Here is a 20,565-nt window from a genome sequence, read left to right as displayed (position 1 = left end):
GGGGGGGGGGGGGGGGGGGGGGGGGGGGGGGGGGGTACCGTCTGAATTATATAGTTATGGGACCATGCATTGGATGTTGCTCCATTTTCAGCTATCACACAAAAAAATGCATGTGGAACAACAAAACACATACAAACAAATACAAAGCAATCAGAATAAATGTTTAGTTTTAGCTCTGAGATGGGGTTAAAAGTCATTTTTATATTTACATTATTTGAGATGATTATGAAACAAGACAACAAAATCTGCTTTACATATAGCTATATCTATTTATAAAGATGGATGGATGGATGGATAGATAGATATCAATTTATTTATAGTAAATCTATTCATTCAACAATGTTTACATTTTGTATTTAACAACAGATGCACATAATTTTAAATCCAATTCATTGTAATTTAAATTAATGACAGTTTGCAGTTATTCTATGCATATTATATGATGTATATATACAGTGGGTACAGAAAGTATTCAGACCCCTTTAAATTTTTCACTCTTTGTTTCATTACAGCCATTTGCTAAAATCAAAAAAGTTCATTTTATTTCTCATTAATGTACACTCAGCACCCCATCTTGACAGAAAAAAACAGAAACGTAGAAATTTGTACAAATTTGTTAAAAAAGAAAAACTGAAATATCACGTGGTCATAAGTATTCAGACCCTTTGCTCAGTATTGAGTAGAAGCACCCTTTTGAGCTCGTACAGCCATGAGTCTTCTTGGGAATGATGCAACAAGCTTTTCACACCTGGATTTGGGGATCCTCTGCCATTCTTCCTTGCAGATCCTCTCCAGTTCCGTCAGGTTGGATGGTGAACGTTGGTGGACAGCCATTTTCAGGTCTCTCCAGAGATGCTCAATTGGGTTTAGGTCAGGGCTCTGGCTGGGCCAGTCAAGAATGGTCACAGAGTTGTTCCGAAGCCACTCCTTTGTTATTTTAGCTGTGTGCTTAGGGTCATTGTCTTGTTGGAAGGTGAACCTTTGGCCCAGTCTGAGGTCCAGAGCACTCTGGAAGAGGTTTTCTTCCAGGATATCTCTGTACTTGGCCGCATTCATCTTTCCTTCAATTGCAACCAGTCGTCCTGTCCCTGCAGCTGAAAAACACCCCCATAGCATGATGCTGCCACCACCATGTTTCACTGTTGGGATTGTATTGGGCAGGTGATGAGCAGTGCCTGGTTTTCTCCACACATACCGCTTAGAATTAACGCCAACAAGTTCAATCTTGGTCTCATCAGACCAGAGAATCTTATTTCTCATAGTCTGGGAGTCCTTCATGTGTTTTTTGGCAAACTCTATGCGGGCTTTCATATGTCTTGCACTGAGGAGAGGCTTCCGTCGGGCCACTCTGCCATAAAGCCCCGACTGGTGGAGGGCTGCAGCGATAGTTGACTTTGTGGAACTTTCTCCCATCTCCCTACTGCATCTCTGGAGCTTAGCCACAGTGATCTTTGGGTTCTTCTTTACCTCTCTCACCAAGGCTCTTCGCCCACGATTGCTCAGTTTGGCTGGACGGCCAGGTCTAGGAAGAGTTCTGGTCGTCCCAAACTTCTTCCATTTAAGGATTATGGAGGCCACTGTGCTCTTAGGAACCTTGAGTGCTGCAGAAATTATTTTGTAACCGTGGCCAGATCTGTGCCTTGCCACAATTCTGTCTCTGAGCTCCTTGGACAGTTCCTTCGACCTCATGATTCTCATTTGCTCTGAGATGCACTGTGAGCTGTAAGGTCTTATATAGACAGGTGTGCGCCTTTCCTAATCAAGTCCAATCAGTTTAATTAAACACAGCTGGACTCCAATGAAGGAGTAGAACCATCTCAAGGAGGATCAGAAGAAATGGACAGCATGTGAGTTAAATATGAGTGTCACAGCAAAGGGTCTGAATACTTATGACCATGTGATATTTCAGTTTTTCTTTTTTAATAAATTTACACAAATTTCTACATTTCTGTTTTTTTCTGTCAAGATGGGGTGCTGAGTGTACAATAATGAGAAATAAAATGAACTTTTTTGATTTTAGCAAATGGCTGTAATGAAACAAAGAGTGAAAAATTTAAAGGGGTCTGAATACTTTCCGTACCCACTGTATATTTATATTTTAAGATTTATCTGCAGGTACTGAAAGGTCTTTTAATTTTATGAGCAGTTAAAGGCACATCTTTGGAAGGATCTCATCCATCTGTGCCGCAGAGTGTTTCTATGTTCTGCCTAATGTTTGATCTGTTGGATCAACACTTGCAATGACAAATTAAACAAATCCAGATTTTCTAGGATGCATCATCAGTGAATGTGCAAGACTTAACAAAGCAAAAAGGAAGAAAATGACTTATTTTCTCCAATCATGTGGCAAAACATTGAAGTCTGTTCACTGAAGATTCTCTCCCATGTGACAAACCTGAAAACGAACTAAATGTCAGTGCAGGATGTAGATACCAGATTTTTAACAGTCTTCAGAGCTCTTACTGTTTAACCCCTTTATGATACTGTATCTGTAACATGTTTAAAATAACACAAATGTGTTTATATGGCACCGATTCCTTCACAGCCACATCAGAGAACCGATTAATTAAACAAGCCATGATTGAATCTTAACACTTTACCTCACAGATAGAGCTGATAGCTGATCGATAAGTGCCAGACTCAATCAATCAATGTCCTCCAGGCTAACCTGGCTAACCTCTCCGTTGCTGTCGCAGAGCCAGCTGCCTCAGCTTCAGGGCTGATTTGTCCTCCAGAGTCTCTATCATTTGTCTTTAGATTTCCCTTCCATTTGATGGCTCCAGTCTCTTTAAATGCCCTTTCACACACCCTCAACCCTCGTCAGTGATTTATACTCGTCCCTGTTCGTCACTGAGGTCATGACGAGTCCAGGCTCATTTGCACAAAGTCATTTGGTCTCATTTTCATATTTTTCTTCAAAGAAACTGTTTGCCAGAGGGGGTGAGAGGATTCCAAACGTATCAAAAGTTAACTAATCATACTGTTTCAAAAACGGTAAGACTTTATTTGAAGCGGTGTAGAGTAACATTAATAATTTCCTTAACCGCAACCACAGTAGAACAAGTCAAGGTTCAATTTAGAGTTACATGTTTATGACAGGTCATATTGTCTTTGTTCTTGTCAAGCTGTCATCTCTATCAATGTTTACTTTGCATTAAAAAATTAAAGTTAATCAAATGACACTTATAGACAACAGCAACAAACATTCATTAAGACTTGTTTATGTTCACGACAGGTGTCTTCTTATTTCATGCACACCCCCTCAGTAAAGAGTTATCCAAAAAAACGGACACAGAAGTGATTTATGTGAAGGGTGGTCCACCAGTTAATTTAACTTATTAAAGAATGAGGTTGAACTGATTAATTTGTAAAATTACATTTTTCATTTCCCATACATTAAACAACTTTCATGCTGAATAATAAACCACATCGGTGTCTCCTTCCTCTGCACTTCTTAGACTCTGTTTGTTTTTTTGGATTTTTGATTTTCCCATTTTGCTCTCAACGCTTCCCTCTGCAGGCAATTCATATGTGCAATGAACTGTGAAGGAAACAATTTGTGGCCTCATTCTCAGATACATCCATGGCCATTTACACACAAAAGCATACATGCATACTGTACAGACAAAAAGTCATTATTATGCATGAACAGGCAGCATCACTCGCACATCGAAGTCATTACCATGGATTTAAGAGGTGCTTGTCAGGCTGGATTGAGAGAACTATCATGGCTGCCATTGTTCAAGATGTCGAGTCCAAACTTTTTAAAGCAACAGCTCAGAATTATTGTAACACTGTCAATCATGGATGGACAATTTGTTTTTAAGACGGTCATTTCAGGCCCTCACGATCTCTTTTCTCCCATTTGCATTTGCACTTATAACATTTGGCAGACATTCTCAGACTCAAAATGTTGCTCATTAAAACATCACCATCACATTAAATGAAGACACACATTTTGTTGCAGTCCAATCATCCCAGTGACTCTTCATATAACCTGTTCTTCTCTGTCTTTTTCTACTTTTGAAGAAGTATCTGCAGTCATTTGAAAGGTTATGATCACAGACCCATACAATCATCGATTATCTATTTAAAAGATCCACACATTGATAATGAATAATCTATGCCATCGCTGGTGAAAGATTAACATCTTTTTCTGCTGGAACAGAGTTGATGTGTGATTAACTGAGCCTAGCAATCTTTGTAAGAAAGGCTTTCAAAGCAGAGAAAAAACTGGAAATCTGCAGTAAAAAGGTCCAGAGAGCAAAACGTATTTTAGCATTAAATGAAAACCAAATCAACTTTCAAACTAGTTTTTCATTCCTGTGATGGATTACAGTTTAATTGCATGATGGTTTAGGATGATAATAAAAATAGATAGGATGTTTTACAAAATTATTCTGAGGTAGAAATTTATATCTATGAATCAGTAAAGGTAGAATCCACTAAGATAAATATGAGTTGGTTTGGGATAATGTAGAATTCTTATATTTTAGTCATAAATCTAAATGTGGAGTTTCAGATTTGTGATTAGAAATTGGTGTTGAGAATGAATAAATATACTTCACTTGTCAGGGAATGTCTTTCAGAGATAGTTTGATAGTTTAAGCTTTTACTGGATGCATGTAACATAAATCTCTTCCAGTACAAACTGTATTGTTTTATTTATGTTTTTGTTTTTACATTCTCCTGCACATCCCTTTGAACTGCATTTCATGTATGAAAACTAAATATGTTACGTTGTTTTTTTGTTTTTATATATATATAGTGATTATTTATTATGATATGTTTGGAGATTTGGGAAATGCAGTCAACAAGAGAATAATTTTTTTTTTTTTTAAAACAATTCAAATGGTTATGTGAAGATAATAAACAGCTACTTTCTTACATTGTACATGCAGATAAACATGCACCACATGTCTAGAAAAGTTGAACGTCTCATACTTGTCACTGGTGGTTTTTAGAAACGAACATAAGGCAATGTGTACTCCGGCCAGCAGGTGGCAGACTGCACCTGTTGGGTTCGTTACAACAACAACAAAAAACACACGAGGAAGACGCAGAAGCGGAAGAGACGTGGCAAATAAACAGAAGGAGGAAGGAAGCAGTTCAGGTTTACTGATGACAGCTCCACGTGAATTTGACAGGCGAGCTTAAATGACAGTCGTACAACATCCACCTAAAACCAACAGGACTTGACTGAAGTCTGTGTGACGGGTAACGTAGACGTTTCTAACCGTGTTCAGCTCGCTAACGTTTCCTCAGCTGATAACTTCCAGCTGCGCTCAGCGGCTAACTGGCGTTAGCTCGGCCAAGTGTTGGGAGTTAAGCTGCCGGGAGGTGTTGTTGAAAACATGACGCAGGAGCTGGTCGTTAACTCTGAGAGAGAGCCGAGGGACGGACTCAAGACCTCCCGACATGTTGTTCGTGAACTCGGGATAAGTTAAAGATAAAGAATCACAACACGAGCGGTGGAAGAATAAATCCACCTGGTAACGAGCTGCGAGTTAAATTACACGTGTTGAGACAAAGATATTTAAAATTACAGCTTCTTTTTAAAAAAAAAATATAATTATCAAAGGGTGTCAGCCTCGATTAACCATCACTATTAGTAAGACAGCGTCGGTCTCCCGATGGGCTGAAGCTTTTTACCAGAAATAAAACATTTTGTAATCACCAACATGTAACTGTAATTTAATGACCTATTTTAACTGTAACAGATTACAATTTCATTTATTTAGCAAATATGACTGAACTCTGTGACATGAAACGAGTTCCTGCCCAACACTGGACACCAGGACATCAGTAGAGAGTCTGTTAATTAGAATAAACAAGTTGTTTTGTCTGTATTTGGCAAAACCAGCAGATTACAACCAACTGATTTACCAACTGATAAATTGTAAGTGTGGCATGACTAATGTGTTGTTTTAAAACACATTATAAGATATATTTACATTTTTCCAAGCCATAGAATTGAAACTAAACAATGCTTGTTTATATTATTTATAAATAACTTTAACACGCGTGGTTACGACATCATACGACACTCAAAGGTTCAAACCCGTCTTCTGACTTTGTGTTCAGACTATAAGGGAGGTGAGGAAGCCCAACGCTCAACGTGTTTATGATCCAACAACCTGTGAGTCTGAGGAGATGTCAGGCTGTCGGGAAAAGTGGGAGAGATAAATACATATCAATCTTTGCCTGTAGGCTTTATTCAAAGGAAGACTCGCCTCAGGATAAATAGATTCACTTCAAACCTTTTACCGTGTTGTGTTTTTCGCTGGTAAAGGAAGACGCGTTCTTCTTGTTTGTGGCTTCTGCTCGTCGTAAACAGGAGGACCGATTTACGGAATGAGAGCCTGTTGTTGTTTACATCCCTAACAAACCTACGTTTGTTTGTTTGTTTCTGTGCTGCTGACACAGCGCAGGTGGCTATGGGTCTCTGCAAGTGTCCGAAGAGAAAGGTGACCAACTTATTCTGCTTCGAACACCGCGTGAACGTGTGCGAGCATTGCCTCGTCTCCAACCACAACAAGGTCAGCGGGTCAACAAATATCAAACGATGTGCGTTTGTCCAAAACCTGGAGCATCACATTAACATTCTGTGTTTCAACTCGCTGCCCTTCAGTGTATCGTGCAGTCGTATCTGCAATGGCTTCAGGACAGCGATTACAACCCCAACTGTGCTCTGTGCAGTATTCCACTCAGTGCACAGGACACGGTCAGACTGGTCTGCTATGGTAAGTACAAGTTTCTCTTTGTTGTAAAGTCATTCAGAGTTTAAAGGAATAGTTCAACCATAATACAACAAGTGTATTTCTCACTTACCCTTCGTTTTATCTAGAAATGCAAAACAATGGAAGTAAATTGAATATTGCTTGTTGTGCTCACAGAATTGAACAATAGTCCCGTCCCCCATGAAACTGTTTCTTTTCCTCCCACAGATGTGTTTCACTGGTCATGTCTTAACAATTTGGCATCTCGGCTGCCCCTCCATACGGCGCCGGCAGGGTACCAGTGTCCCACCTGTCAGGGTCCAGTGTTCCCCCCTTCCAACCTGGCCAGCCCAATCGCTGATATGCTGAAAGAACAGCTGTCGTCTGTTAACTGGGCTCGTGCCGGTTTGGGGCTGCCGCTGGTAAGGACCCATCCTCAAATCCCTCGTGTGGTGATCTCCCAACCGTTAGACTGAAAATTAATCAAGAAAATGAATATTAAATTCTGTGTATTCTGTACATTCACAAATGTGGGTTATTTTTTTTGCATGTATTGAACAGGCATTAAAAAAAATAAATTGTGATTTTTGACTGACAGATTGAGGAGCCCATTGGGGTCCTTGAGGAGGCTGCAGCTAACGACGTCACTGATTATACAGACTGGTCAACATTTGATAGTGAGCTTTAATCTTTATCTGTCACCTCATTGCAACATGTGTATCATCAAAAGCCTGTTTTTAGGCTGTTTACACGATATGATTTAAGTGGTTTAATGTGTTATGTGCCACATGATCAAGAAATCAAACTGTCTTTTTCTAATTCCGCAGCACAAGAACAAAGTAACAGTTACCCCAGCCACTCTTTCAACACCAACCTCAGCCCACCGCCCAACGCTGCCTCACCTCCAGCACAGGAAGACCTTGGAGGTCCTCATAAAAACGGGGATCCAAACATGCAGGAGCACTCGGTGATCAACTTTACTGCCGCCACCACCCGGGACACTATCACACTACACACAGGTACGGTTACTGGAAGCTCTCTGAATCTGCTTCCTCTGCCTGCTGCTAACACGTTCACAACTAAACGGGGGTAGTGTGGTGCACGTATCGAGCATTGAGCACACTGTGTTGCGCTCTCTATTGAAATAAGATGATTTGTTGTTATTCTGCAGCATCTTCACCAAGAAAGATCTACGACACTCGGGACGTTTCTCACAGCTCAGTCACGCAAATCGACTTTGATGACGACAAGTACCGGCGGCGACCAGCACTGAGTTGGTTTGCTCAAATTCTCAAGTGAGTATCATAATATGTTTCATGAAGCCCTTTTTTTTTAATTGATTTTACATCAGGAATAAATACGTGTGGAGACGTTTTTGTGATCTCTGACTTGTTTATAAATGTAACTTTTCAGGAACCGCACAGGTGGAAAGCGGACATCTCTGTCCTGGAAACAGCGTGTTTTCATGCTCCTTCTGGTCGGAGTTCTGGGATTCTTTACGTTGATAATCATCATGGCTAAACTTGGACGTGCCTCGGCCGGGTCAGACCCGAATCTAGATCCTCTTCTTAACCCCAACATCCGTGTGGGCAAAAACTGATAACAAGCCGCGATCCCTTCTTTTCCTCGTGTGGTACAGAACATAAGCCCGTGTAGAAGGAGCTGAATTGGGACTTTCCAATACACGGTTAGCCCAGCAGAGGGAGCTGTGTACCCAACTTGAAGAGGCTGCTCTTCTTTAATGTGGAGACAACGCCTGGTTCCATTCATTCTCATCAGGCAGTAGGAAGACATCAGGGCCTTTTAAAATAGTAAATCTCACAACTTTCAGGAAGTTTCCTGTGATCCAAACAAAGCGACACACAAACTGAAAAGGTGACCAAGGATCCAGAAACTGTTGCTTTGATGAAGAGGGGCAGTATTTACATTTGTGATTCCAGCTGCCATTTATTGGTGATCTTTGCGAGTTGATTTTTTTTTCTGCAGTTCACTAGAAACTAAACAAACACTGTTGATGTTGAAAGAACATATTTTGCTGGCAGATTTGTCAGAATGTACATAATCAGCAACGTAACGTCTACACAGCTATAGACTGATGTGAGGGGCTGTGTGCATTTCTCTTTTAGAGCAGATGTGTCCCTTACAACTGGAATCAAATTTACTCCACACATGATACACAACTATTTATCAGTGTTTGCATTACTTCTGAAAAAAACTGAGTGCTTTGCTTTTAGATTTGCCATACATACTGTATGTTCATCTTTCTCATGTTTCTGACTGTCCATTAAATGGGAATAATACAGAAATGCAGTGTTGGAATGTTTTTTATTTTCAATGTGAGCATTTTCTTCTGCACAACCAAAGTGTTGCCCATTTTATTGTCGGAGATCAGTTGCCCACTTCTCACAAAGCAGCTGCAATCTGCATGTTGATGCAAATACCGACCAGGGATATTATGAGTAAATAAGATCCCACACAATAGATGTCGTGCTCGGTTCCCTGCGTTCTCGCTGCACTCCTTTTCAAAATGATATCTGCTCTAATGTGCCAAAATGTATTGATGAGTACCTTTTTAAAAGGAAAAAAAAAAATCTGGAAGGGTGACAGCAGGTAACCTCTCATGTACTCTCTCACTATCTGACTGTGGCAAAACACTACATGCATGTCTATCGTAATAATAAAAAATGGTTGACTGTATGCAGTTTGTATTTTATTTCAACAGGTATCAGGTAAAAGTAAAGCTTTCCCCTTGATGCATTAATCTCAGCCCATCTTTGAATAACTATAATTCAGTGCTGTAAATACTCGGTTATATACAGTCACAGGTTTGGTGAGTTTACATGTCAAACAACCACAAACGTATTGTCATCAGATGGGATGAATTTCATACAGACTAATTAGTTCTTGTTTGTTTTGTGGAAGACAGCGTCACTTGCAGAGCAATAGTTTGAAGTGCTGCTATAACATTGCAAAAAACAGAAAACTTACATCACCTTATTTCACAGAAGAATTCATTTGTGTGTGATGTCACGTTGTCTAATCCCTGGTGTAAACAAATCTTCCACAAAGGGTGATGAATGCACTCTAAACAGAGAAAAATATCTCGTGTCCACTTCTGTGGAGCAGAAACTGATGTTCTTTACTCTGACTTTGTCCTGAACATTGTGTGCTCTTACAAAAACTGTATGCAGACCTGATGAATGGACTGAGTGTGGCGCTCGGCCATGTTGATGCTCTGTAAATATTTGGCACAGTACTCCCCCTGCTGGTCGATCCAGTTCAGCCCTGACCTCCCGCTTGTGTACTGTGGAGGTCAGTGAGCTCAGTGAAAGGACAGAGACCAGAGTCAGGTCTGTGGACAGACTCTCAGTTTCAACTATGTTTCTATACTCTGCACTATACTGTATGAAAACATATTTTGATCATGTATCATCATATACTGTACTTTCTTGGATAAGGTGATTAGTTCAGGATTTGGGACTTAAAGTTAAAAGCCTAGATTGTATTTTACTAACTATTCAAAGGTTATCATGTTACATAATGCTCAACAATCATCAAGAACTTGTGTTTTAATTAAACTTAAATCCACTGCCCTTTAGTTTTTTTTTCCTCTTCTGCTTTGTGTTTTCCTTTTTTATAATAAAGCATTACATTTGATGACATATTAACAACAAGTATTTGAAACCTTAAAGGTAAATAAAATGATTATGATTATTTCATCCTAGACCCTTTATTACCTCCGTCTATTCAAAATGTAAATGTAAGTGACAAACCCAAAGCAGGCCAAACAGTTGGTCAAAGACTCAGTGAAGGACCTCAAGAGATGCTCTGGATTGTTTACATGTCAGACCAAGTAAACCTCCAACAAGTAAAATTACGAGAGGGTTATTTCACTGAAAGATATGGCAATTAACCGTATACGAATATGTGCTGGTGAATAATTCTATTCAGGACAATATTTCTGTATGAATGCGGCTGCATTCATTATTGGCCTCGTGATGACGTCTTGCATGATGTAACTTTGTGACATGCTGTCCTTTGCAACCCTAATAATAATTCAATTGTAGATATAGGTGTTATAATTATCCACCAGTACATAGCGTGTTAAGCATGTGAGTGTTAGCTTGACTGCCCTAACTTTCCATCGTGTCCGGCAAACAGTCACAGCAGGTTTGCCATTGATCGTCAGTGGATTTGAGCCAAGGTAACATTGATGCAGGGAAAGCTGCCGGCGGTGATGATTTTATACACGCTGTAAAATTACAACGAGGATGACAGATCTTGTTCGTGTATACACACCAAGAAGCTTTGGTTTGTATTGTCTGATATGTTTCTTGACATGTGAAAATGCTTGAAGTCATGAGCACTTTAATATAACATCTTGATGGCTTGTGATGTGTAATTGCTTTTGTCACTCTATTGGAGTTCAATATATTTTTCAGTAACTCTGAGTTATTAGGTTGACCATTGCACTGACATAATAGGGACATCCTGATCAATAACTTGACACTTTATTGTTGATCACAGTTTTTCTGCACCTCTGTGCCACACTCATGTTGGCAATCATAGGTGGGAAAAATGTCTTTATAATAAACTGGAGTGATGTTTTTCAGCCCTTTCACAGGAATACACTGTAACAAAATTATTTCACACAGATTCACTGTATTATTTTAAAAGGGTTTTATTTGCATTTTTTACATAATGTAAAATTACCAAAGTTAGTTGTTACTATTACAAAATATAACTATAAAAAAAAACATTTGTCATTTCTGAATAGATTCAGTTGGAAATTATAGTTTTTTTTATAAAAACATTTTAAAATATATTTTCACTTTTGCACAGACCTAAGAAGCCCTGATATATTTCTGAGTAAAAACACAGGTAGTATAAGAAGATATTAGGAGGCACCTGATACCCACCCACAACCATGCCTGCAGTCATACAGGCTCACTTCAACAGCACAGTTTACCTCTGACATTTTTCCTCCGCCGTTCCTATTTTTGATGTGCTGCATTTAAAGCACCACTGTTCACAATGAGGAATGAAAGCTGGAAACCAGAGGGTTCTCTTTTTTTGGCTGGTAGAGTGGCTTAGATCCTCAATGTGAAGGCATCCATTTATCTTTATGTGCTCAGGGCATCTCCAAAATAATAATATATTTGAAATTTTGGTGAGATATCTTTGAGATGGATTCTCATTTTACAAAGAAGGTGGTGTTGCATTAATGTATTTCAGTTTATTTAACAAAATTCTGAAGTATTTGATGAACATGTTTTTGGATTTTATAACTATTACTGATTTCTTTATGTGCAGTGCATTAAAAATAAGTACGCCATACACAATAGCACTTAGTTGAGGTTAATACAGTTCAAAGTTTGCATCAACTGGCCATTCTGTCATTGGATGGCACATGAGTATATATTGATATGTGAGTGTGTACTGTTTCCCAGATGAGTTAGAAGGTGCGTTACGCAGGGAGAGCGATTGCTTTTCATTGAACAGCGCTGCCAGTGTAAGAACGTAAGTACAAATGTTAACTGATAAGTTAGATACAGACAAATAAGAGGATTCACTTCTTCTTCTTCTTCTTCTTCTTCTTCTTCTTCTTCTGCTACTTTATGAGTCAATGTTTTATATTGTTGCTTGTAACTTTTAAATTTGCATTTTCTCTGCGTGTAACATAGGCTTTGTGTTGTAATTCTTTATTCAAACTTTAGTGTATTTTAGGAATGTTGTGCTTAAATCTGAAAAGTAATCATCTTATTGTTACAGCAAAACAGAACAGTTTTATGAAGTAGAGATTACCGATCATCTATTATGTAATGACATTTTCCTCACCACCATGGTTCTCTTAATCTATTGCAATAATAGTATGTAGGTAAATGTAAGTATTATTTTGTTCCTTTATTTGTAGAAATTCTGTTCATATAAGCATACAGACAGTCAAGTATGTGACAAAGTTTTAAAGAGTGCAAATATTTCCCCAGGGATCAATGTCGTGTCACGTTTTGAGGATGACTCTCAGCGGCAGCGGCAGTTGACGGAGAAATTTTTCCAATCTTTACGTCCTCATATGGACACCAGAGGTGTCAAAGGTCCCAAGTTGGAAATGTGTGACCGCAAAGAAAAAGACCACAAGCACAGAAAGACTGCCGGCTCAAAGTCTCAGCAAAGGAAGCACCATTGCCAAACTCAAGGCCATCCTCATCACCATCACCAGCATCAGTCGGATGACGATAGCCATGAGTGAGTCTGACAATTTCATTTACTGGAATCACAAGCCGGTTCTCAAGTGTACGAAATAAGTGCTTAGTTTTTAAATAAACATATTTAAATATACCGTGTTACTCTTTAGTTTTCACATTACAATTATTTAAGCAGCAGTTTATTTGTTGTTGTTACGGTGTGACTTTAACATCCATGTTTTCTTTTTGAAATAGCACCCATTCGACAGCAGAGGACAACATTTTAAGTGATCATCACCTTGACCATCAAAATCAGACTGATAATGACAAGACTCCTCCTTCTCACTCTCACAATAACCACCACAAGCAAAACCATCGCCATGGTTCTCTTTCAGAAACTTTCCTGAGTTCTTCAACTGGTTCCTCCTCATCCTCTTCTTCTTCCTCTTCATCAGCATCCTCCTCCTCTTCCCCTTCTTCTTCTTCTTCTTCTTCTTCTTCTCCATCTTCTTCTTCCTCCTCTTCTTCTCTCTCCTCCTCTTCTGCAACATCTTCCTCTAACCTGTCCTCGGAGAACAGCAGTGAGCATTCTGATAAATATCTTCTCAGGAAGCCGCAGCACTCACAGTCCTGTACTGATATATCTGGGAAACACAGGTACTTTGAAGAAAGAGACGACACAGCCCCTTTGATACATAAGAGAGGTAAGCCACACAGCGCGTCTGCCAAACAGAAACGACAGAAAGGCAAGTCCTCTAACAGTGGACCTTCTCAGGGAACCCTGAAGAACCAACAGAAGGTTACAAGAAGCTCGGGAAAGGACGGAAGTTTCCGAAAAGCAAAATCAATGGAAGCTCTCACTATGCCCAAAGACACCGAAGGACATGGAAATGAGGATGAAGATGGAACGAGGAAAAGTGAAGCCAGGAAGAATTTAATGAAGGAAAAAATGAAGTTCTCTGCCTTTCTTAATGAGATCACGCGGCAGGTGCTCAGCCCAATGAGACTCACAACTCTTGGGGTTACAAATGCTCAAAGACCCAGCAGTCCAGGACAGGCCTCCCAGAGATCCAGGAAGGCAGACAGGAGCACTGAGAAACCCAGACAGCAGAAAAGTCGGCCTACCAGTGTAGACTCAATGAGCTCTCATGCGAGCAAGTATTCCACCTCTAGTCGTCTTACTCACTCGAAATCTTTACACCATTACGGTCACCACTCTGTAGACTCAGCCCATCACGTGAGTCACAGGCCTAAAAGCTGCACTGATATTAGTTGTTCGAAAAAACATAATTCATGGTCCGAAAGTCCTGAGCATCACTCCCGTTCAGCTTCTTATAAACACCACCACCACCATCACCAAGGAGACCATCACACCTCTTATCACCATGATCATCACCATGAAGACCGCAACAGCCCAAGCCGTTCTCATCACCATAGGGATAACCACACCACAAGCCATCATCATCACCATAGTCACCACAGTCCTGCCAATCAACATGGAGATCACCATAGCCCCACTTATCACAACAAAGACCACCACCCCACATCACATCACCATCACTATGGAGACCATCATCATGGAGACCACTACAGCCCAACTCGTCGCCATGGGAAGCATCACAGTGCAACTCACCATTATCACCACGGAGACCAGCAAGGCCATGCTGATCCCCATCACCATGGAGACAACCAAAGCCATGCTAATCAGCATCACCATGGAGACCACCACACCACACCACATCACCATGGAGACCATCTCACTTCAGGTCAACACCCCACTTCAGGTCATTACCACAGTAACCATCCAAACACACGTCCTGCTACACCACGTCACCATGAACACCACAACCTAACCAGTGACCATCGAACTCACCACAGCCCGACACATGTGCATCACCATGGAGGCCATCACAGAGAACCTCATCAGCATGCTGACCACCTGAGTGAATCTCATCACCATCACCATGGAGACCACCACAGCAAATCTCATCAAAATCACCATGGAGATCACCACAGCGAATCTCATCAACATCACCATGAAGACCACCAAGGTGAATCTTATGAGCATCATCATGGAGATCACCACAGTGCAGGCCATCAGCATCATTCTGGAGACCACCCCAATGAATCTCATCAGCGTCACCATGGAGATCACCAAAGTGAAACTCTTCAACGTTGCCATGGAGACCACCACAGTCCAAGCCATCAGCATCCCCATGGAGACCACCACTACCCTGAGGCACATGAGCATCATCATGGTAACCACCATACTGAATCTCAACATCATCACCATGGCGACCACCACAGTACAGGCCATCACCACGGAGACCACCACAGCAAAGCTCATGAACATGACCATGGAGACCACCGCAGTCCAGGTCATCACCATCACCATCACCATGGAGACAACCACAGTTCAGACCATAAACATAACCATGGAGACCACCACCGTGAATCTCATCACCATCACCATAGAGACCAACACAGTTCAGACCATAAACATAAACATGGTGACCACCACGGTGAATCTCATCACCATCACGATGGAGACCACAACAGTGAATCTAATCAGCATCACCATGGTGACCACCACAGTTCAGACCATCAGCATCATCATGGAGATTTCTATAATACAAGTCATCATAAAGGACATCACCCTGAATCACATGTCATCCAGTCCCACTCCAAAAACAACGATCTTGACCGTGATGGCCTTGATGACTGTCACACTCATTCAAAGGGACAATCTGCTGCCAGTCCATCTTCACGGAGGAAGTCAGAGTCTCTTTCGGGCAAGCCTGGCTCACCCCGGAATACCAGCAGCTCCTCCAGTGACGATGAGGTGCAGACAAGTTTCTCTGGCCCGATACTGCAGAAAGTACGACTTTACTTCTAACACTATATTTATTCATAATATCTGTTATAACAATGTGTTCACTAAGAAATAATTGGTAAGGTCCAAGATGCTTGTGTTTTATGTGCTTCAAGTAACAGATTAGGTAATGATGTTCCATTCATTTGATTTCCCATTGATTTGGGCAACAGCCTGAATGTCATGATGGACAATAGATTATTCATTACAGAACAATAGATTAGTTATCACGCACAAACTAATGTCATCCAATTTGACATACCAAACAGATCTTTCATTTTTTAGCTTGTATTTTTTTCCCCTTGATTCATCATCAGTAGTAACTTTTGAATAATATTTTTCTCATCCAAGTAATTTTGTTTTCTTTAATACAGGAAAAAACACATGAGATGGGTAGAATCATGTAAGTATGATGAATTCCTTCGTGTTTGTTAGCTGCTAAAAGTAATAATTCAAGTGACAGTCATGACAGTGGCAGTGTGTGTAGATTAACTAGATAAATGCACCTTAAAAAATTGCTTTGTTTACGATAGAAGACATGGAGCTGGGAGATTTTTACATCAAAGTAATAGTAAAGGAAATGTTTGACAAAAATGTGAAAGAATTAAATAAATGCAAGTAAGAGCCTGTGTACATTGTCTCACTTTGTTTGTGTCCTGATAGGATACTACAGGAGCAAAATGAAGGTCTGCACCAAAGTTTGCTGAAGACAGCAGTGAGGATGGAGTGTTTAGGAGAGGAATTCATGAGCAGCCAAAAGCTGTTGGAGACAGAACTTCAGAGGACACGCATGGAGCTCGTCAACCTCACAGAGAGGTTCAAAAGGTGACAAACGTACTTTCAAGATGACAGCTGCAAATGTTTATGGGCATACAGTGTGAGACATTACATATAACGTCTTTCTGTCTGTCTCTGACTTGTTTTAGACTGCATGATAACTGCTCATCCACTCAACAGACCAATAATCTTCTGGAGCAAAAGCTTCACTCAGTGGTGAGATAGAAAGTACTGCGATTTGTCTTGTGCAAAATGTCAGCTCCCTAATTATCAGACGCATTAATAGACCTGTGAAAGGGGAGACTGTGACATAGTAAAGTCTCATTCTTACTGCTTCCTTTGCGCTCTGTGTCAGGCCCAGTGTATGGAAGGAGAACGTGAGAGGTTGAACCAGCGTATCTCAGACCTGACGGAGCGGCTTGCAGATGAAAAATTTGCCAACACCATGGAAACATTTAAGGTGAGCTCTGTACCTTCCTTTTTAAATTCTAGGCAGAGAGTGGATTGACCAAAGGGCACCACCTCAACGACTGAAAAAACAACAACAATTGTGTTGTTTCTTATGATATCTATTAGCCACAATGGGCAAGGACATACAAACCAAGAAATAAAAATAAATATTGATAAACCTCTCCAAAATAGTTTAAAGCACATACAGCATTTAGTATTAATCTGTTTTTCTTTAAGTTTATGTATAAATTAATTCATCCCCATACAAAGTATACAGCTGGATGAAACGTTGTTCTTCGTGGACCCAAGGTGCCACCACAATATAAGATTAAATAAAAATTAAAAAATAGGTAACACAAATAGAAAACACCAACACAGCTGTGTATGTGGCATGGTGTGACTGCTGGTATTTAAAGTGCAGAAACTGTGATAAAAAAAAAGGTAAAATATAAATAATATAAAAAGATACCTAACAAGCTGAATGATGAAGGTACATTGTACAAATAGAAGGCACAGCTGTAATGATCGAAGTGTCAGACTGGCGTAGACCTGAGGTATGTCATCCTGAAAAAGCAGTGCAATGTAGATAATAGAAAAGTGCTGCCTGACCAATGATCACAGTCGTGTGTGTGTGTGTGTGTGTGTGTGTGTGTGTGTGTGTGTGTGTGTGTGTGTGTGTGTGTGTGTGTGTGTGTGTGTGTGTGTGTGTGTGTGTGTGTGTGTGTGTGTGTGTGTGTGTGTGTGTGTGCATGAGAGAGAGAGGGATCTAGCACGCAATGGAGGGAGGTGAGGGAGCAGTGTGTGTTGTAGGGGGTGGTGTGTGAGGGTGAGGTACAATCAACATGTACATACAATCATGTAAAAATCAATCTCTACTTACTATAGGTAACATCAATGCTACACAAACCCATCCTTCATTTTCAGTCTGATGATGCCGTTAACCAGGTGGGTCTCCCTATCGCCCCCCCTCCGGCTCAGTTCATGGACAGCTTCGGAAAGGCCAAAGCTGCAGGGCAGGAGCAACCTCTAGGGTCGGTTCCAGAGGAGGAGGAGTCTGACTGGTCAGAGATGGGAGAAGAGGCCCCTCGGTTTATACTGACAGGATCAAACAGATGTCCGGTGTGGAGACATCACAAGGTAGACGTGGACAAATACAGCGAGTCAGGCGGAGAAGACATTGTCAGATCACATTCTCCACGCCCACTGCAGATACCTCACCTCACCATCCGCAGTGAGATCTTACCAGCACTTCCAACCAATTCCTGCCCCTCTGGCTTCAAGAATCTGTCTGATGGCGTGACGGGTGAGGGAGGTTACAGGATCACCACAACTTCCAACCTAGGATCTGCCATCCTGATCCGGTCAACTAGCCTGGAGGAAATCCCTCTAGCATGTCAGCACATGCAAAAAGAGCTGAGAGGCACAGAGGCCATGATGAACCTTCACCATCATAGGGAGGACTCTATCGAGGATTTAGATAATGAAATCATTCATCACTGGAGAACAGGCAACGACAAGGACGCAGTTATTGGGCGGCCGACAGACAGCAGGGCATCAGAGGCCGATAGCAGCCTGGCCATCCTGCAGTCAGCCGAGCAGATGCTCAAGCAATTAATATGTGAACCGCAAGCCAGTGAGGGAAGAGAGCAGCGCAGGTCGGAGGTGCCCAACTGGACAGGAGGGATTCCAGATGAGGTGTTCAAAGGGGGGCGCACACAGCTGTGACAGAAACACGAGTGCACCAGTCATTATGTCTGAAGTACTAATTTACTTTATTTACTGTGAAGCTTTAATGAGGCTCTTTTTCAGTGGCTCGGTGGTTCAGCCTGACAAACATGTGACTTGAGGAGACTTAACCTTTAAATTTCAACCATTAGATTTATTGGATTTACTTTGATAGCCTGGTGCAAACAGTTTTAACCAATTATATGTGATTATAATAGTTGACATGACCAATTGGAGGCAGATGAAAAAAATGTGTACATACCGTGAAACATCCTGCACAGTTTAGATTAGATCATTTAATGGAAAACTGTAAATGTGGATTTTTGTTGCATAGATGCAAATATAAGCAGATGCGGTTTCTTTCCTGTTTTTCCATCCCTACTCACTGTAAAAAAAACAACAACAAGTTATTCTGCTTGGTTTATAGCAAGAAATATTAAGTATTGATATAGGGTGTACTTTTTTGCATAGATAGCTGCATTTATGCATTTTGATTGCATTGTGTGATGCTGTAAATTGCAAGTGTAATGCACAATATTAAAACATCTCAAAAGATATTTTTCAGTTTTCAATGTTCCTGTCAATGGATTATCCTGTTGTAAAAAGTATTGCTAGGCATGTAATATATAATATAGGCAACAGTATAACATAATGTATGCTTGCAAGTGCAGTAAATAGCTTTCACTATATCGACATGAAAAAATATTAAAATATACATATATGTATTTGTTTTTTCTCTGGTTATAACGATAAACCTGCCAAAATAAATGTTTAGAGCTTAACTCGTGTAACTCTTTCCTTGTAACATTTAATAAACTACATGAAGAAAACAATGAAAGTCTGCTATGTTGTGAATGTGCTTCATGGAACTGGACAAACAGGAACAGTTATTAGCAGTTATCATAGTTGAAATATGGCAATTTAATCCATTTTGGACTGACATGAACAGTGAGTTTCCCATTTGTGGTTACGACTGGTCTGAACAAATGATCAATGGATTAAATTTGGTTCCCCTCAGGATGAATTGTAGCAACTTAAGTGAGCCTCTTAAAATATAGCACCAGCATAACACATCAGGTCAAAACAAAACCTGAATTTGCTTTATGGCAAAGCTAAACATGTTTATCAACCGAGCAGTAGTCTCTATTTAGCTCTAATTAGCAAATGTCAAAATGTCACCATGCTAACGCGGTAAACAAAGATGGTTATCAGTCAGCGTGTAAATACTGCACCTGGTAAACACGTTAGTATTTAGAAGCCGCCTCGTGCTGCTGTCATGGTTAGATTAGTCTTGTCCCTGTATGCACTGTCTCCAAAAAAAAATTAAATTTCTGTGTTTTCCCACCGACACAACAGAATGCCGACCATAAATGTTTGGTATCTATTCTGAACTTTTAGATCAAATAATATTCAGTGTATCCAGCAGGTGGTTACTAAAAGTACTGGTGTGCTTTGCTCTGGCTAACGACAGTGATTTGAAATGACCTCTCTGTTTGTAGGCCCGGTTTCGTACTTAGCTGAACACAGCTTGCAGCTGCAAGCAAAACGTAGCTAATATAAATATTGAATATTGAACTAATAAGATAAGATAAGATAAGATTGACTTTATTAATCCCACAGTGGGAAAATTCAGTCGTCACAGCAGCAAGAAAAAAACAAAAAGTGCACACAATATGAAAATCTTTTACGAATACGTATAAGATATAAGAAATAGATAAATAAAAATAATTATTTTAGAATAAATACACACACATAGACTATATACACACACACAAAAATAAAAATAAATAAATAAATACAGTTTGGGATGGATGGCTGTCCGGTGCTATGAAATGAA

At 40.3% G+C, this 20,565-nt stretch overlaps 2 protein-coding genes across 3 annotated transcripts; both read left to right on the top strand.

The window, feature by feature from the left end:
- The first annotated feature begins 5,073 nt into the window (after positions 1-5,073).
- zfpl1 (zinc finger protein-like 1) lies at positions 5,074-9,416 on the top strand. Of its 2 annotated transcripts, none has more exons than XM_069700630.1 (8): positions 5,074-5,217; positions 6,427-6,539; positions 6,632-6,743; positions 6,948-7,141; positions 7,318-7,396; positions 7,547-7,738; positions 7,891-8,014; positions 8,133-9,416. In XM_069700630.1, exons 2-8 carry the CDS (start codon positions 6,438-6,440, stop codon positions 8,317-8,319), a joined length of 990 nt encoding a protein of 329 aa, XP_069556731.1. In that variant the 5' UTR covers positions 5,074-5,217; positions 6,427-6,437; the 3' UTR covers positions 8,320-9,416. The 2 variants fall into 2 exon arrangements, with proteins under 2 accessions (XP_069556731.1, XP_069556730.1); XM_069700629.1 differs by having other exon boundaries at positions 5,075-5,217; positions 6,432-6,539.
- A 3,412-nt stretch (positions 9,417-12,828) lies between these two features.
- On the top strand, positions 12,829-18,728 carry LOC138622007 (uncharacterized). Its single transcript, XM_069700449.1, has 7 exons — positions 12,829-12,965; positions 13,160-14,670; positions 14,849-15,782; positions 16,440-16,601; positions 16,703-16,769; positions 16,909-17,013; positions 17,889-18,728. Exons 1-7 carry the CDS (start codon positions 12,829-12,831, stop codon positions 18,726-18,728), a joined length of 3,756 nt encoding a protein of 1,251 aa, XP_069556550.1.
- Positions 18,729-20,565: the final 1,837 nt, after the last annotated feature.

This window comes from Brachyistius frenatus, unplaced genomic scaffold (genome assembly GCF_029030835.1).
Source record: "Brachyistius frenatus isolate BFR_SWC_R1_liver_20210118 unplaced genomic scaffold, ASM2903083v1 Contig_34, whole genome shotgun sequence".
Classification (NCBI taxonomy): domain Eukaryota; kingdom Metazoa; phylum Chordata; class Actinopteri; family Embiotocidae; genus Brachyistius; species Brachyistius frenatus.
Note: the sequence above shows the minus strand (reverse complement) of the source record. Positions and strands in the feature narration are given on the sequence as shown.